At 40.3% G+C, this 26,942-nt stretch overlaps 1 protein-coding gene across 2 annotated transcripts in view; it reads left to right on the top strand.

The window, feature by feature from the left end:
* The window catches only part of SLC7A1 (solute carrier family 7 member 1), an 83,515-nt gene extending 67,909 nt beyond the window's left edge, over positions 1-15,606 (top strand). For both annotated transcript variants that reach the window (XM_089685847.1, XM_089685848.1), the window contains exons 10-12: positions 1,807-1,973; positions 5,936-6,044; positions 8,419-15,606. In XM_089685847.1, coding sequence (XP_089541973.1) covers positions 1,807-1,973; positions 5,936-6,044; positions 8,419-8,576 — 434 coding nt within the window. In that variant the 3' untranslated portion in view covers positions 8,577-15,606. The remainder of the gene's footprint in view (positions 1-1,806; positions 1,974-5,935; positions 6,045-8,418) is intronic.
* The last annotated feature ends 11,336 nt before the right edge of the window (positions 15,607-26,942 follow it).

Raw genomic sequence — 26,942 nt, 5'->3', positions numbered from 1 at the left:
AATTAGAGCTTTCTTTTGGTGGTATTTAATCAACACTGGGGTTTTTATTTTTTGCTAAATTAACAAAAAAATTTGAAAAAAAAACATGTTTCTTTGTTATAAAAGTTTGCAAATAATTGTTCATAAATTTAGGCCAAGATGTATTCTGATACATTTCTTTGGTGAAAATAACCCAAATCAGTATTTATTATTTAGTCTGTAGGAAAGTTATAGAGTTCACAAACTGGTATATAGCTGAAAATTGACCAATCCTGAAATACTGACAGCCAATCTAATTTCTTGAGGCCCAAAAATGTCAGAACAGTACAGATATCCCCAAATGACCCCTTTTTGCAAAGTAGACAGTCCGACGTATTTCGTAAGAGGCATGGCGAGTTTCTTGAAGTTGTAATTTTTTTGTAATAATTTTTTGGAAAATGTAAGAAATTAAAAAAAATTATTTTCACAATTTTTTTCTTTTTTTTTTTTTACATACAGTCACCAGTGCAGTACAGTGTTAGCATATAACTGGTGTGGCGGTGATCAGGGACACTGACTGGTGACAGTCCGAAAAAAAAAAAAAAAAAGTTTTTTTTTATTACATTTTTTTTCTTTTTTTTTTTTCATATTACACTATGACCAAAGTAGTATAATGTTACCATAGTAACATTGTACTACTTTGGGGAAGTGATCAGTTTTTTATTTGATTTGCTTACAGCAAATAATTTCTTTGCTGTAAGCAAGCATTTAACTGAATGAAATCGATTCATTCAGCTTTTTTTGTTGTGATAAGCTGTGATTGGCCACAGCTAATCACATGACACAGATGGGCTGTGACTGGCCCAGCCTGTACATGTGATCGCTGTGACCATTCACAGCTAGACACACTTGTATACAATGGATGGCATGAAAGGAAGCCATCCATCCATTGTATACAACTGTCATGTGACCTGCTGTGATTGGTCACAGCAGGTCACATGGTACTAGCAACGGGGCCAGTACACAGATCTGTCATCAGCCGTGTCCGAGGTACACAGCCAGTGACAGATCTCGCCACAGCGCTGCCCTGCGGGCACGCGCAAAGCGCACTCCGTGAAGGACGGATGTCATATGACACCATCCCGGAGGGACAAGGGGCTTGCCTGGCTGTCATTTGACTATAGATGGGGCGGCAAGTCATTAAAGTGACTTGTAAACGTTGGAATTTTTTTTTTCTTTCTTGTCATGCTTACCTGCTTTGTAATGGTTTTGCACATAGCAACCCCAATTCTCCACTTCTGGGGTCTTATTCTCCTCTTCTCCTTTTTCTTATTGTAATGCATTCTGTATGCAGCCCAACTAATCGGCTGACCAACTAATCAGTTATGGAATTAGTTGACAACTATTTTTATAGTCGATTATGCTGAATTTAGTTTCAGCCCTAATCTAAACCAGTGCTTACAAGATTCCTAGCCCACACATTATGGGACATTTTGAAATCAAGACTATATGGAGAGCTTTGAATTAAATGGGAACTGCTGTGTCATGCCATTCTTTAGAGTTCCCCCCCCAACACAACCGTGCATTTACAGTGTCCAAAAACAAACCAATGAAGAGTTTGCGGTGATGGGACAATTTGTATCCGTCCTCAGTCTGCATTTCTCAATAATTACCAACCAAATTCTTTCATTCTCCTATACTGCAGATAAAGAATTTTGCTGCTGTGTGGCAGTACAGAGTGAGACAGTTTGTTTTTCAGTCGCTTTCAGAGATGAGGCATGCAGTGTGTTACAAGCAGTAATGTTCCCCATATATACAACTTCTAATATGTTACACTTCTCTTTTCAGGGCTGCTGATTATCATATTTTGTTGCATCTGTGTTTTTGGACTGGAGTCTCTGGTAAATGGAAGTGTTTCGCTGATCTCCTTTCTTGCGCTCAGTGTCCTTTTATGTTGCTTCTTGACCATAATCATTTGGAGGCAGCCTGAAAGCAAAACCAAACTATCTTTTAAGGTAACTTATATGACTCCTAGTGGAAATCACATCCCTTGGTCCTTTTCATGCCATATCTCCATTTAGTAAGGAGACAATCGAGCCCAGACTACAGGGTGTCCTTAAAGCCTGGACACATGAAAGTATGTGTGTTGCCCAATTTATTGGGACTCCTGCCTTTACATGCACATGAACTTTAATGGCATCCCAGTCTTAGTCCGTAGGGTTCAATATTGAGTTGGCCCACCCTTTGCAGCTATAACAGCTTCAACTCTTCTGGGAAGGCCGTCCACAAGGTTTAGGAGTGTGTCTATGGGAATGTTTGATCATTTTTCCAGAAGCACATTTGTGAGGTCAGTCACTGATGTTGGACGAGAAGGCCTGGCCTGCAGTCTCCGTTCTATTTCATCCCAGAGGTGTTCTATCAGGTTGAGGTCAGGACTCTGTGCAGGTCAGTCAAGTTCCTCCATCCCAAACTCACTCATCCATGTCTTTATGGACCTTGCTTTGTGCACTGGTGTGCAGTCATGTTGGAACAGGAAGGAGCCATTACCAAACTGTTCCCTCAAAATTGGGAGCATGAAATTGTCTTGATATGATGACGCCTTAAGAGTTCCCGTCACTGGAACTAAGGGCCCAAGCCCAACCCCTGAAAAGCAACCCCATATCATAATCCCCCCTCCACCAAACTTTACACTTGGCACAATGCAGTCAGGCAAGTACTGTTCTCCTGGCAACCGCCAAACCCAGACACATCCATCAGATTGTCAGACAGAGAAGCATGATTTGTCACTCCAGAGAACACGTCTCCACTGCTCTAGAGTCCAGTGGCGGCGTGCTTTACACCACTTGATCCGATGCTTTGAATTGCACTTGGTGATGTAAGGCTTGGATGCAGTTGCTCGGCCATGGAAACTCATTCTATGAATCCCTCTATGAGCTGTTGTGCTAGTCTGAAGGCCACATGAAGTTTGGAGGTCTTTAGCTATTGACTCTGCAGACAGTTGGCGACTTCTGCACACTGTGCGCTTCAGCATGCGCTGACCCTGCTCTGTCATTTGACGTGGCCTACCACTTCGTAGCTGAGTTGAATACCACTAATAGTTAAAGTGGAGTTCCAGCTTAAAAAAAAAAAAGAAAAGTCAGCAGCTACAAAAACTGTAGCTGCTGACTTTTAAAATACAGCAACTTACCTGTCCCTCAGTCCAGCGGTGTCTTCACCACCGCTGGTTTCACCGGCCGTCTTCTCCCTCTAGCGCTGGCATTTTTAGTGTGGGCACCCGGCTGTGACAGCTTGCGCTTCACAGCTGGGTGCCCACTCTGCATGTGCGAGAAGCGCTGCACTTTGTGAATGGCCCCGTAGTCTTCTGGGACCTGTCACGTGTCCCCAAAGACTACAGGGAGGGAGGACACCTGAAGGAAAGCATCATGAATGAACTTGCTCAAATTGATGGAAATGTGGTGTTACTGTATCAGGTTCATGTGAATCTTGCAAAGCACGTGGAACTTTGCATCACAAATGGTGTAAATCACTTTGAAGATATTATTGATTAACCTCCCTGGCGGTATTCCCGAGTGTAGCTCGGGGTTAATTATCAGTGCCAAAAGTGGAAACCCTGAGCTACACTCAGGATTACCCCGCAGCGTTGCTCTGGGATTCCCTCGATCACTTACCTTGTCCTGAGCTCCCGCGATGTGTCCCCTGCAGCATCCCCAGCCATCTCTCTGGCCGATGCCGGCATCTGGGTTCCGGTCCCTGCGAGCGTCAGGACGTACGGGGGCCGGAATCGGCGGGAAATTTAAACATTTTAAAAAGTGACATTCACTAATACACTAAAATCACATAGCAAAACATTATTGTATCAACCCATTTCACATACATTTTGTCCCTAATGCTTTGTCCGGTGCCCTGCCTGCATTTTTACTGTTCTTTCTGCCTTGAAACTGAGAAAAGTCCATGGCGTCCAAAAAGCGTCCCTTTAGGTCAAAAGTGGTTTTAGACCAGATAGAAAACAGCAATAGTAAATCAGAACCATTTGCAGAATTGAGTGATAATGATTCGTGGGGAAATTCGGCATCAGACACTGAAAACGATTTTGCGACTTTGCTCAGTGATGTGCGAACTTGGCGCTATATTTCAAATTTCAGTGTTTTTGGTTTGGTTATATTCTTGAATTAAATTTATTATATTATTATTTTTTATGATGAGTTATTATATTATAATTTATGATTTCGTGTTTAAAATTTTATCATATCCGGAATGTTTACTAGACTCTTGTTCGGACAGATTTCAGTGAGTTATTCCTAAAAATTACAAGCCTACAATAAAATGACATATTTCCATGCAAAAAAATGTACTGCTTTCAGCACAGAAATATGGACATAATCAGACCGCTAGGGAGGTTAATATTCCAATGAAATAAAATGTTGAAAAATGTATTGGAAATATGCATTTTTGCCTGTGTCCATCCAGACTTTAGGACACCCTGTAGATCTCTTCAGATTTTCCCAGTATTGTAGACAGGACATACTGTATGTTATAGAAAAGCATTGTTAAATTAAAGGTACTCTTCAGTCAAAGTTAAAAATAAAATCTTAAGATACATACAGGGGTATATTTTCTTAACCACCCTCCCCCTCCCCCCAGCATAAAACAAACAAAACATCTCATTGGAACCAGTATCCAAACTCTGGTCAGTTCCTGCACTCTTACCTTTTTTTAGTGTTCGATCAGTACTCAGTCCTTTTCACCCATAGCATCAGTCCGCTCACATATATTAAGGCATGTGGAAAGCAGAGACTAATGGGGGCTGGCTACCAGCTACGTTATGGACTTAGGAATGGAGGCTTTATCCCCCACTCAAAGCGTTACAAAGTTTCTGGGTTCCAGGATCAAGAACAGGAGTTAAGATTCCGAAAAAAAAAAAATAGTTTTCTCCATATCAATTTTACATTGAAGATATACAGCCCACTCTCCAACTGGTAATCGGGTTCATTTTTACCTTGCTTTGTATGGAATGGCTAGACGCTTTCTTGGCCACAAACCAGCAGGATATTTAGCAGTGTACAAAAACACACTGGCAGTTTGAGATTTGGAATCTAAAAAAAACAAAAAACTGTGAACTGATTGAATGTTGTAAACTCAATGATATTGCGAGAACTTTCAAATGGAAAGGCATGTGGATAACATTGTGATGTGCCTGTTAGATTTGTTTTTTGGTTTCTTGTACTGGTACATGACACAGCTAGAGTTCCAGGAATGATGCCAGATGAGGAAGAAGAGGTCGAGCAAATAATCTTGATAAAATTGATAATTTCAAAGTAAAAATTTTTTTTTAATCATTTTACATTTGATATGGTGAACTTGAGAGGGTAACTCCACTTTTGGGGGGAGAAATTAGCAAATAAAAAGAAAATATAGCATATATAATTGTGACTCAAGGCATATTGTAATTGGATGTTTTTAAAAATCACCATTCCTTTTCAATCTGTAATTCTCTTTAAAATGCAATATTATGGTTACTTGAAAGTGTTCTGTACACAATCTGTGTACCAAACGCCCCTTGAAAAATGTAATTTCCTACTTGAGTAATTGCTCATTAATTTTCCTAGTCTGATACCAATCAGATTTTGAGCATCCACTCCAACCAAAATGTCATTTTGGTGATGAGATACTTCTAAAGGGATGCTAAACTTGCCATTTTCCTCATTAGAGCCCTACAGGTGCAGAAGCTGATTGATGATTAGAAAGTCAATCTGATTCTCCTTCACTCTGCACATTTACACAAACAAATAGCTGTTTCTTCAGAATAACAAAAGGTAGGAATCTGCAACAAAGTTGCAATGTACATAGATCACCCAGATGGAAATGTGTTCTCAAACAAAAGTTACATTTTCATGTAACCTAATTTGCTCAGTGTAGAGCCAGTGTGAACACCGTGTTTATTCTCTTACCCTTAAATGTGTTGTATTCTTCTCTTTAGGTACCGTTTCTACCTATGCTGCCCATTTTGAGCATCTTGGTAAATGTATACCTTATGATGCAGTTGGACAAAGGCACGTGGATACGATTTGCGATCTGGATGGTAATAGGTAAGAACTAGCACATTACAAATTACATGCCCTTTCCTTCATTTATTCTTCCACTAATAACATAGCATGTCAATAGGTACTAGCGCCTATATTTGCGGTGTTGGAAAACAAGCATTTATTTGGCTGCTATGGACAGCAAACCTTTTGTTACACATTTTCAAAATTGCACTATTCCCATTTTCAATTAACACTACTTTCATGAATGCCCCTCCCAGAAATACCAAAGTACACATTTGTGGGTAAGAAATGGAACACCCTTTTGGGGGGAAAATAATGCAGAACCCTAGGTTTAGAGAACTACTGGGCCTATGGAACATTTTGAATTGGTCTTTCTTCAGAATATTTGATCAGTCTTATAAAAGATTTGTATTTGTCCCCTTATGTAGCTCTACTTTCTTATTTCACAACTTAAGGGTCAGAGGTCCCTAGAAATGTGCCCTAATTTGCCTTGTCCTGCACTCTCTGAGATTAGGAAATGATGGGGTAGGTTTACTAAAACTGGAGTACACACGATCTGGTGCAGCTCTGCATAGTTACGAATCAGCTTCTAATTTCAGCTTGTTCATTTAAGCTTTGAAAATAAAACCACAAAGCTAATTGGTTTTTATACAGAGCTGCACCAGATTGTGTGTGCTCCAAGTTTAGTACATTTTCCTCCCGATGTGTAAGGTCAGGCTGACTGACTACCAACTGTTAGACTTCAGGCTTGTATTCTACAGATCTGTTGCCTTTCATTTTGTGCCATTTTTAACACCGCAAAATGCATGGATAGGAGGAACATTCACAAATGAGTCCAATGAGATTTGAAAATTGAAGTTATGTAACTAAATTTGAGGTATGTCCGTGTATCCAGCCTGCTATCACAGTGTTTTATGTTCCCCCATTGCTTGGGGAATTCCAGCCTAGGATCTGTCAGAGTGTGGATCCATCATCCTCAATTCACTGCAACTAGTAGACACAGTCCATGCATGACACTGATTTTGTCTTTAATATTGGTGCTGGTGACATCTTACGGCACTTATTTTTGCAAATTGAAAGAAATTTAGCAGTTTCATGTTCTGTTGAATTATTATTTTATACTGGTTTTTAAAATTTAATTTCCTTTTTTTTGGGGAGGGGGGTATGCAAGTAGCTGGTCTTGCCTAGGGTTCAAAATAGTCTAGCGTCGGCCGGCTGGACCAAACAGGTTCGCTGCTTCCTTATGATTGACAGGAGTCAGTGGGCAGATTCTGTAGCCAGTAGCAGATCTGCCTGCTGTCAATCCTAAGGAGAGCAGACTTGATATGGAACTAGCATCTGAACTTCCCCATCAGGTGCCACCCACTCAGCCTTAAATGCCTTATTGCTGTTACTAAAGGTGAACTTGTCATTTAAAGTATATGTAAACCCTCACGTTGTAAAAAATAAAAAAAAAATCAGTTTAATATAGAATTGGAAGGCAAAACATTTTAGTAGTGTATAGATATAAAAACATTTTAAATACCTCCTCCCCTATCCCCCCCCCCCCACACACACACACATTTTGCAAGTGATCACATACCTTCTAAGCTCCTTATGAAGCTGAGAATAGAGAGCTGGGGAAGTAGAAACAGCAGTACACTGAGCTTCCCAGCATAGCTAGTGAACTGATGACAGCTTAGTGTGGTCAGTTTCTAATAGGAAAGCAGAGGGACTGGCAGGAACACCAGGGATTTCACACAAAGGAAACAATGCAAAGAGAACAGGATACTTTTTCATACAAGTACATAGTATAGCAGACTCCTATCAGGAATATGAAATGTTGGGTTTACATGCTCTTTAAGCAGTTGAATTTCTGTCTACATTAAATGCCAATTTTATCTTTTAACTAAACAAAAAAAAGTACATATTTTGCAGGAAAAAAAGTGATTTTTATTTTTTAAAACAGGAGCCTGGAAAGTATTGATCGCAGGTACAGTGTTATGCTCCTGCACACATTGCCCACAGATCTGTGGCCATACATCTGTATGGGTTGTCATTTTCGTAGCTGTAGGCCGTGCGAATGAACTACGAGTAGGCTGATCAGTGTGAACGCAGTTCTTTTAAACTACTGCGGCGGTGGAAGATGGGACTTGTAGTTTGTTCATTCCTGTGAATGAATGATGTGGCTCTGCAGGCGGAGCCCTGCACAGCCATGCGATTTCTAAAATGTGGCAGAACCCCCACCCATTATGACACGGAGGGGTAGAGGAGGGAACTAGAACATGTTTTACCCGTATTTAGGGTGTAATGTTCTAAAAGGTGAACTTAGCCTTTAAATTTATTATCTGGTTACTCCTGGCAACGTTTCTTGAATTATTGCTACCTGTTTTATAACAAATAAAGATAACTTTTTATTCATTTAATGTTGCTACAGGTTTCGTCATATATTTTGCTTATGGCATGTGGCACAGTACAGAAGCTGTGGACTTCACACCGGGTAAGAATACAGCTGATTGCAAAAGGACCAATGGGTCGAAAAACGAGAAACAAGCTTTCCTAGACTTAAACGCTGCTAACTCAACAACTGCATGATACTCCCTGGGAAAATCTGATATTTTGAGGCGATAGAACTACTACTTGTATTTGAAACCACGAAGAATGACTTTACCCAGAGCTTGCAATCCGCACAAGGCTTTCAGTGGCAGAAGAGCTACTCTACTTCAAAAACCATAGAGCCGGAGTTACGGTTACCTCTTAGTGCTGCTACTCTGTTCCTTTACAATTAGTAGATCTTCCTTTTTGGGATGGATCAGACATATCGAATGTCATATATAGATCAACTCCCCAATGTCCATTATAACAGGAGGAAAACCTGTTTTTCTTTTAACCAATGCTTTTTCTAGGTAAACAAAAAAAATGTTACATATGTTTCTATGTATCAGAAGATCTCTCATGCAATTCAAAATCCTGCCAGTCCGTAGAAGCAGGATCTTTTGTGTTTAGGATTTGCCAATATGTTTGGTGTATGGTTATAAATGGGGTGTTTCTTGCTGACAGACTGAAATTCTGAGCAGAAAAATGCATTGAGCTTAATTGATGCTCATTTTATACCTTGAAGAAATGTTAACTTATTAATTTTTTAATGTAAAAAAATGTGCAGAGCAATTCAAAGCGAGATTCAAATATTATGATCTTATGATTTAACACTGTGCATTCATCCACATGGAATATGTACTCTAAAGGGATTTATGTGCAAACTGTAGCAACCAATGTACATTCATTGACTGCAGTCAAATAAGGAAGGGTGTAATGACTAGCTGCCATTGGTAATTGCACTCCCTTATTAAGTATGTTATTTTGTGTACATAATATCTACCCTTATGTGTTTAAAATACAGGCACACCTATTGTATGAAGTCCATTGTACAAACCTCCCATCTGTTATGCCAAACATCAGGCCTCAGATGCAGTGTGGTCCCATTTTACACATCTAGTCTCTCTGTGGCATCACGTTGCGTTTACATTCAATTTTCCCTGTGTCTGTTCTCCAATGCACAAGCTTGCCTACAATTTCCATTGTGTGGGGAACACTGTATATGTTTTTTTTCATGCAATGGTTCACCAGTTGTTTTAAATGAGCCCATGGGTGTCGGAGGGCCCTGGTCAGATTTCGGCAGGACCGGATGACAGTTGGGATATTTGGCATCTCATAGGCTGGTTTGGAACTTGGCAGATATTATTCCTTATGAAAGTGTTAAAAGTGATCCATTGTTGTCTGCCTGTCACATAAATATGCATTACGATAAACGTTTGGTAGGTGGATCATATCCTGACATTTATTAATAGTTTTGCTCAGTAAAGCACTTAATAGAGCAGAGACTATATGGATACAAAGTTCAGTAATCCACAAATACCACCAGTATAAACAAATTCAGAATTGTCAGAGCTAATGAGTGGATCATACAAACCTAGATTTGCATCTTCTGACCCCTGGGTGAAGCGATGGTCATCCACTGGGGCGCAAATCTATCAAGTCATGTGAACTGGTAGAAGGGATTTATTTTACCAGTTCACTTGCTTGTTGAGAGAGCCAGTGTTTCAGCCAAGAGTGCACAACCCCCCTGTCTATACTTGCTGCCCTCTTGTTGGCAATCATTGAACCAATAGGCTTTTGATTCATGGGTTAATTACCCATTATGACATAATTGAGCTTTGCCCTTATCTGGACTACATGAAATCCAAACTCCTAGTTGCTTGATTTCTTACTATTTCTGTCAGTGATTGTGGGAAGGGGCAAAGCACAGAATGAGTAGGTGGCCAAGTGTCCAAAGGCTTCTTTTAGCTATTCATTTCAATGGCCAAGTATCCATAAATAATCCCCACCCCCTCTCCCCCAAAGCTGGTCCGTAGAGCTGATTTATTACTTTGCCAGCAGAGCAAATCTAAGTTGATTTAATTCACTACTTTCCATGGATTACAGTTCTTGGTATCTTTTTATCTTTAATTTATTGAACAAGTCTATTAATGTTAAAATATTCTATATTCCCTTTTTTTTTTTCCTCCCCCTGAAATGTCTGCGTGGTCTGTACAGGTCATTCTGAGTCTGTTGGTTTTCCTTTTGTAACCATTATTTTATCTCCCTAACCAAAATTTTTATCTTTTGTTTTGTGTTTTAAACATTTAAGTAGAACTGCTTTTAATCCTCTATTTATGTTGCATGAAGTAGAACACAAACTGTTTTTTTTTTTGCTTTGTTTTTTTAACTTCGTTTTATTTTTTAAATGTTTTTTCGGTATGTTTAAATTTCAGGCATCTGTCTATATTGGTTGAAACTTGAATCCTACTCTATAGATGTATTATAACAAAGGAATACACAGATTATCTACATATCTTTTGCAGAGATCCTATCCAGTGTATTTGTATACACAATTCTGGAACTGCAGTAAAGGATTCTACATAGTACATAAAGGGCAGATTCACTAGAATCTTTGGTGCACTAAAATCTGTATCCTCTCAAGTTAGTACAGACAATCACTTCTAATATTCCACTGTGCCTGCAAATGAAAAAATGACAGATTAGACTCCTCAGTAACTAGTAAGCAATGGACAGTGTAAAAAGAGAAATGCAATGGCAAGCAGTAATTATTGGTAGCAACAAGCTGTGAGAAGTGTGTGCTCCTTTATAGCTGGCAACGATGCCCATTTAGGTTTAAAATAATTCTCGAGTCAGCCAGTACCTGTTGGATTGTTACAAAACAGCATGTCTGTTGGTTATTTAACTAAAAAAAAAAATTATATATTTATATATATATATATATATAATGACAGCTAGCGGTTGCAAAGACTTGAACCCCCCCTTCCCCCCATAACTTCCAAAATGGGGGAGTAGGGACTGTTCCTTTCGGAACAAGTTACATGTTATTCCCTGAATATGGGCATAACATGTTACGAAAGGTGAACTTATCCTTTAATCTACCCCTTCATTATACCTAGTGTTTACAAAGTACAAGTGAGGAATGTCTGCTAATCTTAAGCAGTGAGCCCTGAACACTTCAGATTTTCAACGTACAGTCAAGTCATCTTTTGAGAAATACAAAAAAGACATTTTAACAGAATGTATTTTGTCCAGAAGTTGCCATTGTACACCAGGCCACCCCTGCTGCCAAAGCTGTTTTAGTGACAGCAGTATGACATTCTATTAACACCATCTGTTACACTCCTTAAAAAAAACACTGTGGTTGGCATTCCCTTTCCTAACCATTGACTGCTCTGTTCCTAGCTGGATGAAGAATGTCATTATCCTGGTCATGTCCTCCTCCATCGCAGTCTGTATTGATGAAGGCCACTTAAATGATTCTCTTTGCCTTCTTTCAGTCACTTTTTATTGCTTCCTGTCATTTTGGATAAAGTATTTGTCCCAATCAAGCCCTTAAAGCAAACCATAGATTAATTGATTTTCTTTGGTGGAAGGAATGTAAATCGCTCGATTTCCCCATCAACAGAGTCAGTGTTGATAGAGGAATGCCTCCTGCAGTGCTATTGCATTCTCCCTGGGGAGGGGAGGCAGGGCGTCATCCTGGCCAGCAGAATGCAACAAATACTGGTACAAGCTATAGCCGCTGAAAGTAATTGTATGCAGAAAAATCCAATGGATCAACCTTGGTACAACCAGCCTGCCCATACATGGGTTGAAATTTGTCCCTGAACTGATGAAAATTCAGTCCTATGTATGGACGGCTTTAGCAATGACCGGATTTACCCAAACTTATGTAAGCTAAAGTGAATGAACGCCTTACTCAGTTAAAATGTCTTTAGATTCCATTAGTTCAGTGATGGTCTTACCTTGCTGCTTGGAATTTCCCCATGAGGAAAATAAACTCTTACATTATACAGTTGGTTTAATCTCTGGGGTTGAACGGTACACTGGTTGGCAAATGCTCATTTCTGATTGGTTCTTATACAGTGCAGCACTTCGTTGTTTAATATTTCATCTCCCAAAACCGATTTTACCTTTTTGCTTCAGAATACATTTTTTCTTAAGTAATCTTCAGTTTTATCTTTTTAGTTCCCAGTAAAATGCAATCCTTTTAATATTTCCTGTGAAAAATTCAGTCTTTCAAGCAACGCCTGCCATTTTTACAGGCTTATCTGCAGAATATTTCATTCAGCAGACAGTCCTGTATTTAAGAAAGAACTCCAGGAATGAGCCTAGTTTAAACACCTTGGGCCACATTGACTTAAATGAATTCTCCAAATGCCACCTGTGTGGCTGATGGTGAAGCTGTAATTCTACATACAGTAAATGGCGTCTCCTTCTGGATTTTCTCTGTGTGCACTAAACAAATGACTGACTGAATTACAGCTTCACCCTCTGACTCACAGATGGCATCTGGATAATTTGAGCCAAGCTGGCCCAAAGTGAGCGTTCAAACTAGTCTCTCTTCTGGAGTTCTTCCTTAAAGCCTGCTTAAAACGTTTGGGGCACAGGGCCCACTAGGGGGCCCACTGACATTAAGCCTGGTGATAAGACTCATACCTTTGAGTGCTGCATCTGAGAATGAATGAAAAAGTGTAAGAACCACCATTCTTAATTAAATATAGGCATATGATATCAAATTCTTTTGATATCATCCTTGGTCTGCGTACACCAAAATAGTTCTATGGGGATCAATTTGAAGGTATCTGGGAATGTAAAAACTGTTTACACGTGGTTTATTGTACCCGAAAAGCTTAGAAGCTCTTCAGAGACAATCCATTTGAACACCACCTACATCTCTGTACCCCAGCCTTTGTTTTACTTGTAAAACCTCTGGTTTAGTGTTGTCTGTTCAAACCGAAATCAAACTGTAACACTAAATATGCATTCACATTACATAATATAACCTATTTTGAGCATTGATTATGAATTGTTTTCAATGATAATCCTATGCTGGAAAACACTCAAGTCCAAATGCTTACCTGGACATCTTGTAAATATGTTTTTCCTATTAGTGTGTGTGTGTATATAGAGAGCTTTTGTGAGAAGTTTAAAGCCATAAAGCGTGCTATGTTTTTTTTCTTAAGGATGAGACACATTTTATAAAAATAACATTTTTCATTTATTAATTTAGGATTCCCAGTTCATAATAACATTCAGCATTAACTAGGTTTGAAAGTATTAACCGGTTTAAAGTGATTGTAAGCGCACAGTTTTTTTTATATTTATTTTTTAAAATAAACATGTTATACTTGGATGCTCTGAGCTGTGGTTTTGCACAGAGCAACCCTATCTTCTTCTCGGGTCCCCTGCCGGTGCTCCTGGCTCCACCCCTTGCCAAGAGCCCCCCCCATAGCAAGGTGTTTGCTATGAGGGCACTCGTGCATGCTCGCTCCAGAGCTGGCTCTGTCTCCATAAGACCCATAGAGTATGGATCAGCCCCACCCCCTGCTCAATCCTCACTGGCTTTGATGACAGCAATGGCTCCCACTGCTGTGTTTAAGCCAGTGAGGAGAGAGAGCCTATGCCCTTGTGCACCGTACTGGATCAAGATCGGGCTCAGGCAAGTATTTATGGGAGGTGGGGTGGGCAGGCTGGGGGGAAAGCTACTTGCAGAAGGGTTTTTACCTTACTACATAGAATGCATAAAGGTTAAAAACTTTCTACCTTTTGGAACCACTTTAATTTCAGTTGGGGCGTTTTTCTGTTTTTTTTTTTCTTCCCAAACGCTCCTTACCTGAACACAATTTTGGTGCCTTCAGATTTCTGCCTCTAAACTCCTGTAAACACCTATGTGTGCATGGACACATAGGCTAACATAAAGGGGCAGAAGAAAAACGGCAACTCCTGTAAAACAGGCTTTCGCCAGCTGCAGTGTGCATGAGGCCTAACCAGATTTTAAAAAATAGGTACAAACTGTCAGAGTTCTTATGCTGGTTAATAATTAGCAGCCTATTGTCAAGAAAGGCACTTGGGAACTTAGCAGAATATGGGTTGTTAATAATCACCTTCTTTATAAAGAGTCCACTATGTTGGAATGATAATTTCCTACAAATATACACCTTAAGGGTCCATTCACACCATGTGCTATGGGCTGCGTTTCCCCACCTGCAGATCGCAAAGCAAGAAAGAATGGGTCAGCTGATAGAGGTGTGAAGTGTCAAATCGCAATAGGCTCAAATTCCAATTTTAACAGCACCCTGTTTTTAGTCATGTAACTCCACTAAAAACTTGCGTATTTGAGGATCGATACTTATCCCGTTGTGATACTTTGTAAATTTCACCTAATCCGTGAAATAAAAAAGTGTAAGTTGTACTGAATGCATGAGCTTTAAGGTTCTCAAAATTGAAAATTGCATCCAATGTTTACCGTAATTTTCCTTTCCTGGTGCCAATCCATGGCAGCATACTACCACATGTATACTGCCATGTTGGTGACAGGAAATCTAATGGAAGATTGTATCAAATGCTTACCGTAATGTTTCTTTCCTGGTGCCGATGCATGGCTGCATACACGTGGTAGTATGTGGCCATGTTGGTGCCAGGAAAAGTATATATTTTTTATATATAGCCTGATTAGTAGAGGACATGTACAGTGTACAAATAAAACTGCAGGACTCCAACCTGTTGATATATAAATGTCCTGACAATAAAAGTTGCCACTGTCATCATTATTGAAGCATCAGCTTTGTGGTCTGAACTTTTACTTTTTATAGACCCATATGCAAGACATGCATATCGGCTCTCAATGTAGGTGGAGATAATTTAAGCAAACTTGATACCTAGTGAAATTGTGCCTTTTTCATTCTCTTTAAAATATTTTTGTGTTCTTTTTTACTTTTCTGTTTAGTTTTACTTTGCTTTTTGTTTACGTCTGTGCATTTTGTGTATATTAAGTCAGCTTTTGCTGAATTTTTAATGTTTTCATGAGACGAACGTGTAAAGTTTTATTAGTCTTCTCTTCTGTAAATATATTTGTAGTATTTATCTTATTTAAGTATCTTGGTAGGCCTTTTGTTGCTTATTGGTTAAATTTTGTATTTTGTAAAGAAAATTCCTAGGGAATGATTTGGGATAATATTTTAAATGAATTTTGTGACGCTGTGTGCATATCTGCAGAATAATAAAGTTAAACTGTACTTACAAATTTGTGTTTCTTGATGCATTTTATTGATATTTAGTATTGAAAACTCCAATTTTTTTTTTAAGCATGTATAACAAAGTAATAAAATGTTGCTTCCTTGTATTGCATGCTAAGCATTTTATAGAGTTTGTATACAGAGTGACTATAATACGAGTCCACTCTTGCCCACCGTGCTACTGGATGCTTGTCCAGTTCGTTGTTGATGGTACATGAAATTCTAGGAGGATAGTAAACGGGAAAGGGGATAACCACACTCCAGTAAAAAAAAAAATATAAAAAAACTTGGTACAATTCTAGTAAAACCATTAAAATAGGCCTAATCATAGAGATGATGATTTGGAGTTCTTTAGTGTGAATCACATTATAAGCCTCATTTCTCCTGTTGTATTGGTTTTAATAAGTGTATGCCAATAAATCAGTTTGTTTTTTGGGTTTTTTTTTTTTTTTTTCCTAGTGGTTTTTTTTTTTACTTGTCATTCCCTATGCTGTTTAACGTCATCCTCTGCAGTTTGCCAACCAACCAGGAGTACATGAAATCCCAGGAGGATAGTAGATTAACAGTATCCAATGCAATTTGATATGCGTGCAGATTATTTTTAAGTCTCTACATGTCTCCAAGATACTTTGTGACCAGGCTATGGAAATGTAAGTATATGTTCTTATACAAAATCAAATCTAAATGCACAGGTGCTGACCCACAAATACATGATCAAGACAGCTACCCCTTTATGTTTGACCAATACTTTAGCTATGTGTAAATATAATAAAGGAAGGCACTAGCCCTTTATCAAATGCAAATGTCATGCAGTTGACACCAAGCTGTGCAGTGGAATAACGTCCTTACAGGATGTCTCCAACTTACAAGCCGACCTCAATGCACTGTTTAATTGAGCAACTATGTGGCAAATGAGGTTTAATGTTGATAAATGTAAGGTTATGCACTTGGGGGCTAAGAATATGCATGCATCATACATACTAGAGGGAGTACAACTGGGGGAATCAATGGTGGAGAAGGATCTGGGAGTTCTGGTAGATCACAAACTTAATAATGGCATGCAATGCCAAGCTGCGGTTTCTAAAGCGAGCAAAATCCTCCCTTGTATTAAAAGAGGTATTACCCCGGTATAAATCATTAGTAATGCCTCATCTGGAATATGCAGTTCAGTTTTGACACCAATTCACAAAAAGAACATTGGGGAACTGGAGAAAGTGCAGAGAAGGGCAACCAAACCGATACAAGGCAAGGAGGAGCTCAGCTATGAGGAAAGATTTAGAGGAACTGAATTTATTCTCTCTTGAGAAGAGGAGATTAAGGGGAGATATGATCAACATGTATAAATACATCAGTGGTTCATATAGTGAACTCGGTGTACAGCTATTCACCCGGAGGTCATCACAGAGGACAAGAGGGCACTCTTTACGTCTGGAGGAAAAGAAATTCCTAAACACGGAAAGGTTTCTTCACAGTGAGAACTGTAAAAATGGGGAATAGACTCCCACAAGAGTTGGTTCTGGTCAGCTCCGGAATCTAACTGGATACTAACATTTATAGGTAAAGTTGATCGAATGAATATATGATTGCCTCTCGGGGGATCAGAAAGGGGGAGCAAATTGAATCATGCTTTGCTGGGGTTTTTTTTTTTGCTTTCCTCTGGATCAGCCAGACTAAATATGTAACTGTGAACAAAATAATTCTGAACAAATGGTGAAATATTACCCACAATTTAAAATCCTATATAAAGTCCAAAATGCACATAAAAGTCCCAATCACCATGTTCTTGTAATATATTTAAAACAATTCACAAACCCATCTAGCGCACTACAAGTCCCAGCTTTCCAATATCCAATTTGCTGCGAGGATGGTGGAAGCAAATCTCGAGATAGACCTTATGACAAAGAAGGTGTGTCCTTTGAAACACGTTACTGCCCCCCCTCTCCTCCATTCCAACAGTGTACAGAGATCCACGAGGCAGTGTTAGTGGTGTCGGCCATTAGTGGTCTCTGACAGCTGTCAAAATTCAGTCCCTCGATATGCCAGCTAAGGGATTTGGAATGGTCATGGACTAAACACTCTAACCAAGAACTTTACATGTGAGTACCAATTTTAATTGTTTCAATAAAATCATGTATCGCTGACAGCGATTCCATGCTGCTGTTTCTTTTGTAATATATTTAGGTGACAGAATCTTCTTAAAAACCATGTGCTCCAACACATGCAGATAAACTCCTCACTCGCCAGATCCCAATGGCCAACAAAGCAGCATACAAGCATGAGATAGCTGGGACCAGTCTGTTCATGGATGCCACTATCAGTTCTCGTACACTAGGGACAAGTCAGCCAAAAATGCTGTATATGTAATACATTTTGTTAAAGGGGAAATTACACAAACTAAATGCACTCTCACAGTATATAAGGGTACCAACACAGACTGCTCACTTGGGGGGGAACCTTTCCCTTGCACCCCTTCTCGTAACCACAGAGCTGGTGTGCATTCCATGAAACTGGAATTGACGTGGTGGGACAGGTAGTGATGTCAGCAGCTCAGGTTCACTGCATGTCCTCAGGAAGCCAAGGTTGGCACCTATATACGTGAGTGCAGTTAGTTTGTCTTTTAATACAATGTAGTAAAATGTATTGCACTATGAGTGCACTCTCTGTATTGTTGGCTGACTTGTCCCTGGTGTATGAAAACGGATAGTGGCATCCATGAACAGACTGAGTCCCAGCTATCTCACGCATTTAAGTGATGAATAGCAAAAAATGTCCTGGTCAGGAAGATGGTAAAACCTGGAGGTCAAGTGATTATGGTTTAGAAATGTAAAACCTATTTAATTTTATATTCAGGCTTGATGTTGATTAGGGTCAGGGTAAGTGTGTATTGGGTATGCCCAAAAAAAAAGTATGTTGTTTCATGACCCTACTAGAGGAACAAACAATGCCACCAATGTCAGGGATAGATGAATTTGACAAGAAATCTACAGCTAAAGTTTTTTAAAACAAATTTCCCACTATTGTGAGCCAGTTTTCCTTTGCCAAAAAAAACTAATATCAATAAACATTTGCATTCAGTTTAAGGTCTGATTTATCCTGAAAAAATCAAGGCATAGTTCACTTGGATAGGCAGTTACAGACTCTGGTCTCCTGCTCTACTTGACTTGCGTTTACCAAATGGGCAAACTTGGATAACCTATGGCCTACCCCTATGCACCCCAACTTCTTATTCTGGAATGTACCCCCTAATGTCTCAGATGTAGACCTTCTCCAACAGATACCCTTTGAGAATTTGTTATTGTTTCACTTCCAGATAATTTTCATACTTGCCACAACCAAATCAGCTTTGACCTTTTTTCACTTTCAACCCAGCTATTCCTGACAGACTCACACAACCTTAATGTTCAGCCATGGAGTCTGCATTCTATTTTTAAACAATGACAGTTGGTGGAGTGAGTAAGGGACTGCTCTCTTTCTGAAATTCAAGACAAATACATACCTAACAAAGCCATGTATGCAAATTTTCTGTTATGCTCAAACTCTCACCAACCACACTGCTTTTACTATTTGCCTTTTAGATTGGCTTGTGGTGGCAGACCTTCTAGGAAGGGGTTAATATCTGATATCCACAAACTACTGGTGACTGCACCACCTGACCCTATTCCAAAGCATGACTACATATTCCACTGGGAAACATCTGGACTGGGAACTTTCCTATACAACATGGTAACCTATATAGGGTAAGAAAATGACAAAAAAAGTTACGCAAAAGTAAAATCAAAAGAATGCTGCTGGGTAAATAATCAGATCAATTGTGTACAGATAAACATAAATTGCTGTGCTGCACAATCAATATTAACAAGTACATAAATAATGAAAATTGTGTGAAAAAAAACAACGTATAATCAAGTCCCAATTAAAAAAATGTAGAAAAAAGTCCCACTATTCTGTTAATGTGTAATCAAACACCACGTGTCTTCAAATCAACCAAGTGCACCACCACTAAGTATTGGTAGGACTCTTACCAGAACATATGAACCCTTAAACTATTAAGAGTCAGAAACGCATGAATGTAATAGCCTGGAGATGTGTATCCACACGCCTCTCAGCCAAGCAGATTAGCAGAGTGTATCCTTCACCTCTCAGCAACATATCTAATTGAATACATACAACGGAGAGACATATAAGATGGGGATAGTCTGAAGGGATCCGTTCCGCTCATTATGATTGTCCAGCATCTTTCCTCTGCTTGAGATTTATGGTGGATACACTGACTCTTAATAGTTTAAGGGTTCATATATTTCAGTAAGAGTCCTACCAATATTTGGTGGTGCACTTGGTTGATTTGAAGATACGTGGTGTTTGATTACACATTCACAAAATATTGGGACTTTTTTCTACAGTTTTTTTCAATTGGGATTTGATTATATGTTGTTTTTTCACACAATTTTCATTATTTATGTACTTATTTGTTAATAATGATGCCGTAGCGCTGCAATTTATTTGTTAACCTATATAGGGTAGGGTTAGTAAAGGCTCCAAGTGTCCTCTATATCAGGGGAATTCCTTTAAAATTATTTCTTGCTGGTATTATACTCATGAATGCCTTCATTCATTATACCCTTCTATCTCAAACCTATGCTGGAGATGCTGTTAAGCAGTAGGCACTTTATTCCACCTGTTTTAGACCTGCCACAAAATCACACTATTCTGGATTACTGTGACAACTTGGATTTAAACTCACTGACAATCTTATATGTTCAGATCCCTTAAATTACCTCCTAGGAGTAGTCCTACCTGGCATATTCTGCAAGACATACCAACTCATAATTCCTATTTTGACTGCAACAAAAATGCCTGATAGCATTGTTTTGGAGAAGAACTTCTCCTCACTTGCAAAAAATGTCTTTACACTCGGATAGGGGAGATCCAATCGAATGAGCTTTTATCAGTCATCATGTGATGGGGAAAATTTACTAAAACTGGAGCACACAAGATCTGGTACAGCTGTGCATAGAAACCAATCTGCTTCTGATTTCAGCTTGTTCAATTAAGGTTTGACAATAAATCCTGGAAGCTGCTTGGTTACTGTGCACAGCTGCACCAGTTTTTTTTTTAGTAAATCTCCCCCTATGTAATCTTGCTGTACTGGCATCTCTGACAACTGGACATGCCCCTAGTCATTTTGTCTTTCTATTTACAAAAAAAATAAAAGGCGCATGGTGTGGCAGTCCATGTATGTTTGATGAGTTCCAAATGGGCAGGGGTAAGGGTAGCCCAGTAGGCACTAAGGGCAAGCTGCGTAGGAGCAAAGCATAACTCTGCAGAAGGGAAACAAAGAAGCACAGTGCCTCAAAGTGTGTACTGTGAAGGTATTTAATAGAAAGATAAGTAGTAACTCACATCTTAGAATTTAAAAACAGGCTCATGGGTAAGAGGGTGAGAAGGCTGTAGCCAGACATTGTGTGACTAGTGCAGAGAGGAGATCGATTGAGTCCACCAGCAGGTGGTGCTGTGCATGTGCAACATGAATGGTAAGCCTGGTGGAATCTCCAAGGTGTCTGCCAGCAGATGGTGCTGTGCATATGTAGCATAGATGGTGAAGCCTGGCAGAGTCTCCAAGATGTCCGGGATCAGCACGTGTGGCATCTGACGTCATCAAAATGCGACGCGTTTCTGAGCATGTGCAAATCCACAATCTCAGAAAATGAGAATATTACATGCAATCAATAAAGCAAGGATTGTACATAGAACAATATTGGACCTCTGAAAAGTATAAGCATGCATTTGTACTCAGTATATGGTTTGGGCCCCTTTTGCAGCAATTACTGCCTCAATGCGGTGTGGCATGGAAGCTATCAGCCTGTGGCACTGCTGAGGTGTTATGGAAGACCAGGATGCTTCAATAGCGGCCTTCAGCGCTTCTGCATTGTTCGGTCTCATGTCTCTCATCTTTCTCTTGGCAATGCCCCATAGATTCTCTATGGGGTTCAGGTCAGGCGAGTTTGCTGGCCAATCAAGCACAGTAATCCCACGGTCATTGAACCAGGTTTTGGTGCTTTTGGCAGTGTGGGCAGGTACCAAGTCCTGCTGGAAAATGAAGTCAGCATCCCCATAAAGCTCGACTGTTGCTCAGTGCTCCAAAATCTCCTGGTAGACGGCTGTGTTGACCCTGGACTTAATAAAGCACAGTGGACCAACACCCACAGATGACATAGCTCCCCAAATCAACACAGACTGTGGAAACTTCACCCTGGACTTCAAGCATCTTGCAGTGTGTGCCTCTCCATTCTTCCTCCATACTTTGGGTCCTTTATTTCCAAATGAGATGCAAAAGTTGCTCTCATCAGAAAAGAGGACTTTGGACCACTGAGCAACAGACCAGGTCTGTTTTTCTTTAGCCCAGGTAAGACATTTCTGATGTTTGTTGTTCAGGAGCGGCTTGACAAGAGGAATACGACATTTGAAGCCCATGTCCAGGATCTGTCTGTGTGGTGGCTCTTGATGCACTGACTCCAGCCTCAGTCCACTCCTTGTAAAAGTCCCCAACACTTTGGCCTTTTCCTGACAATCCTCTTCAGGGTGCGGTCATCCCTGTTGCTTGTGCACCTTTTTTCTTCCACACTTTTCCCTTCCACATAACTTTCTATTAATGTGCTTTGATACAGAACTTTGGGAACATCCAACTTCTTTTGCAATTAACTTTTGAGGCTTTCCTTCCTTATGGAGGGTGTCAAAGATGGTTTTCTGCACAACTGTCAGGTCAGCAGTCTTTCCTATGATTGTGATTCCTACTGAACCAGACTGTGAGACCATTTAAAGGCTCAGGAACCCTTTGCAGGTGTTATGGCTTAATTAGCTGATTAGAGTGGGACACTTTGAGCCTAGAATATTGCACCTTTTCACAATATTATAATTTTCTGAGATTGTGGATTTTGGATTTTCATGAGCTGTAAGCCATAATCATCACAATTATGACAAATCACGGCTTGAACTATCTTGCTTTGCATGTAATGAGTCTATCTCATATATTAGTTTCACATTTTAAGTTGCATTACTGAAATAAATGAACTTTTGCACGATATTCTAATTTTTTGAGTTTCACCTGTATGTAATAAAAAATATAAAAATATGTATATAATAGGTACAGTATGTATTAAAATTTTATATATATATATATATATATATATATATATATATATATATATATATGTGTGTGTGTGTATATGTACCCATATAAAAAGGACAGAATGGACGATTGGTACTCCACTCCAAAGGTCCCTTCTTAGAGACCTTTTACAAAGTTGTGTACTCTGATTTAGTTAAACTATGCAACTATAAAACCTTCCTACCTAATAATGTCAAACCCCCAGAAAAAAACAGCCCTCAATAATCTCATGGACAATACCAACATTATCATCAAGTCCGCTGACAAGGGTACACTAAGGGGCACGGCCACCCAGTGATGTCACCAGGTGATGCCACCCTCTTCATCATCAACCCTGTATGCTGGTTGATGTCTGATTGATTGTATCATCTCATTCCCCACTAAGTACCAGCAAATAGCATTTGGAACTTCTCAGTCAAAAGAGACCATCTTGTTGTGTTTCTCAGACCAGACTGCCTAACAGCCAAGAAACAAAACTAGAACCACAACCCTCAGCAATCCCACAACTTTTGAAAGAAGAAGATGTGAAAAAAAATCTGCTGCTGCTCAGCACTGGAAAAATCCCAGAAATCAAATCCAGGGTCTCCTGAGTGCTCCACGATGGAGATGCCAGGAAAAGTAACTAGGATGGATATGAAGAGTAGTGCTGTGAGCCAAGTCCAGAAACTCTGGTAGATGCTAACAAATGTCAGAAAAAAGAGCAGTAGGAACTGATCTCTGTCACCCTTGCATGTGAAGAGTTCTTCAGGAGAGGAATAGGGCTGAGGAGTAGTAGAACTGCAAGGGGTTTGGGGAAAGGACCACATCTGAGGGAAAAGGACTCCTTGTGGGGAGAAGTATGAGTCCAAGTGGGATGCCATTCCTAGGGATGAGCTCCTATGAAGTTGGGAATCAGAAGACTGAGGATGCAGAGAACCCACACAGACTTAGATCGATGATGCACAGTACAGTGCAGTAAAAGCAAACACATGAAGAGGGGCAGCTAAATGAGAAGCTTGAAACAGCCAATTGATCCTCTAAAGTCAGCGTAGCACATCCTGCACCAAGTAGGCTATGAACAACCCACTGTAAAACTGGAGCATGCTTAGAGCCTCTACAAGCAGACTGCTCAAGTAATTAGGCACAGACAAAAAGTGGAAAATAAAAGACTAGCAAAAATATAGTTGGATTTTTTTTCAGCAGTGTTGAGGAGAAAGCATCTATGTTCTTACAACACTAGCAGACAAAAAAAATGAAGCATGCTGTGTAGAGGAGGGGCTTACAACATTTTTTTCTGTTTGCATTGCTTCAACCTGGCAGCATTGAATGGACCAAAACATGATATCCCAGAGATGTTCTATTGGATTTAAGTCAGGTGAGTGTGGGGGCCAATTAATGGTATCAATTCCTTCCTCTACTAGGAACTGCCTGCATACTCTTGCCACGAGGCCAGGCATTGTCATGCACCAGGAGGAACCCAGGAACCACTGCACTAGCGTAGGGTCTGACAATGGGTCCAAGGATTTCATCTCAATACCTAATGGCAGTCAGAGTGCCTTTGTCTAGCCTGTAGAGGTCTGTGCGTCCCTCCATGGATATGCCTCCCTAGACCATCACTGACCCACCACCAAAACGGTCATGCTGAACGATGTTACAGGCAGCAAAATGTTCTCCATGGCTTCTCCAGATCCTTTCATGTCTGTCACATGTGCTCAGGGTGAACCTGCTCTCATCTGTGAAAAGCATAGGGCGCCAGTGGTGGACCTGCCAATTCTGGTGTTCAATGGCAAATGCCAAACGAGCTCTATGGCATTGAGAAGTGAGCACAGGGCCCACTAGAGGACGTTGGGCCACCAGGCCACCCTCATGAAGTCTGTTTCTTATTGTTTGGTCAAAGGCATTCACACCAATGGCCTGCTGGAGGTCATTTTGTAGGGCTCTGGCAGTGCTCATCCTGTTCCTTCTTGCACAAAGGAGCAGATACTAGTCCTGCTGATGGGTTAAGGATCTTCTACGGCCCTGTCCAGCTCACTTAGAGTAACTGCCTGTCTCCTGGAATCTCCTCCATGCTCTTGAGACTGTGAGGGGAGACACAGCAAACCTGGCAATGGTACATACTGATGTGCCATCCTGGATGAGTTGGACTGACTGTGCAACCTCTGTAGGGTCCAGGTATCGCCTCATGCTACCAGTAGTGAAACTGACCCTAGCCAACTGCAAAACTAGTGAAAAACAGTCAGAAAAGATGAGTAGTGAAATAAATGTCAGTGGCCTCCACCTGCAAAAACATTCTTGTCCCTATACACGATGCCAACGGCTAGAGTGAGAGTGAATGGTCTCCTCTCAGATGCTTTTTCATTACGAAATGGAACGAGACAAGGATGCCTATTATCCCCCCTCCTATTTATCATCACTCTTGGACCGTTTCTGTACTGCATTAAACAAAATGATAGCATTAAAGGGATTGCAATTAATGGCAAAACACACAAAATCGCGGCCTTTACTGACGACATTTTACTTTTCTTAACAGACCCACATATTACATTGCCTAACCTACTACATGACTTCAAGCTGTTTCAGTATCTAGCCAATTTTAAAATCAACTTCAGTAATCTCAAGCCCTAAATATTTCCTTACCACGGGATACGCTTTGTCAGACAAAACTTAATTTCCCCTTTACCTGGCAGTCTGAAGCCATCAAGTACCTAGGAATCCAACTACCGGCCAATCTTACAGATCTTTTTGCCCAGAACTTCTTGCCCATCCTCCAAAACATCACTAAAGACCTGCAGACTTGGGATAAACTGCTTTTCTCTTGGTTCAGCAGAGCAGCGATTATTAAGATGAACGTGCTTCCTAGAATTCTATACCTATTGCAAACAATTCCAATTAAACTGCCTAATTCCTTTTTTAAGTCTTTTAAAACCTTATGCACCTCATTCCTATGGTGTAACAACTGTCCAAGAATCAGTTTTGACCAGCTCACTATTCCCAAATCCAGTGGGGGTATTGGGCTACCGGACATTGCCCGCTACTATAGAGCATGCCAAATGGCTAGAATAGTAGATTGGTCTACGAATCAGAGTCGAAAAGCGTGGGTCAACTTGGAGGCTGCTTTCTCGAAGACCCCACTTGCCTCGTCTCCTTGGCTGAAAAGTTCACACCTCCCCGTTGAATTCACAGGACACCCTCTTATAGGCCCCACTTTAGCCTGTTACCATCAGATAATTAAGACATCTGACTTAACCAATATACTAGACGTCTTACCTTTTTTGAAAAACTCTGTTTTACAGACTCTCCCAAGAGACATGTTATATCTCAGCTTTATTCTTATCTTGAAAACACTATTGAGGTTCAGTCTAGGAAAGCCTGTATAGCCTGGAGCTCTGACCTACAACTCCAACTAACGCCGGAAGACTGGGATCATATCTACGCACTTATTCACAAGGGCTCCATATGTGTTTCCACTCAGGAAAGCAACTTTAAACTATACTCTAGATCACCAATGGGCAAACTACGACCCGCGGGCCGTATACGGCCCGGCGGACCTTTTAATCCGGCCCGCGGAGCGTGGCAAACATTGCCTGTCAGGATGTGTGTAGGCGGGGCAGCGTGAGGAGCGGGGCAGCAGGGGAGCTAGGCTCCTCTCACAGTCCGCCCTGAAGACCGGAACGGCGCGGGAACACGGCGAGAGGAACTCGCGGAGCAAAGGTAGGTGAATTGACACAGGGGGGACTTGGCTTACTACTTGGGGGGAATAGTACTGTGGGGGATGAAATACTATATGAGGGATGAATTACTATGGGGGATGAATTACTATGGGGGATGAATTACTATATGGGGAATTAATTACTATGGGGGATGAATTACTATATGGGGGATGAATTACTATAGGGGGGATGAATTACTATATGGGGGATGAATTACTATGGGGGATGAATTACTATAGGGGGGATGAATTACTATGGGGGATGAATTACTATATGGGGGATTAATTACTATGGGGGATGAATTACTATGGGGGATGAATTACTATATGGGGGATGAATTACTATGGGGGATGAATTACTATATGGGGGATTAATTACTATGCTTACTATGGGGGAATATTACTATACTTACTATGGATGACACATTCACATCATTCATCTACTCTTGGTCCGGCCCCCGGGTCCAATATATGAACCCATTGTGGCCCTC

The sequence above is a fragment of the Staurois parvus genome, unplaced genomic scaffold (genome assembly GCF_062004578.1).
Source record: "Staurois parvus isolate SC_StPar_1 unplaced genomic scaffold, SC_StPar_1.0 ptg000387l, whole genome shotgun sequence".
Classification (NCBI taxonomy): Eukaryota; Metazoa; Chordata; class Amphibia; order Anura; family Ranidae; genus Staurois; species Staurois parvus.
This window is presented reverse-complemented; position numbering and strand designations above follow the sequence as displayed.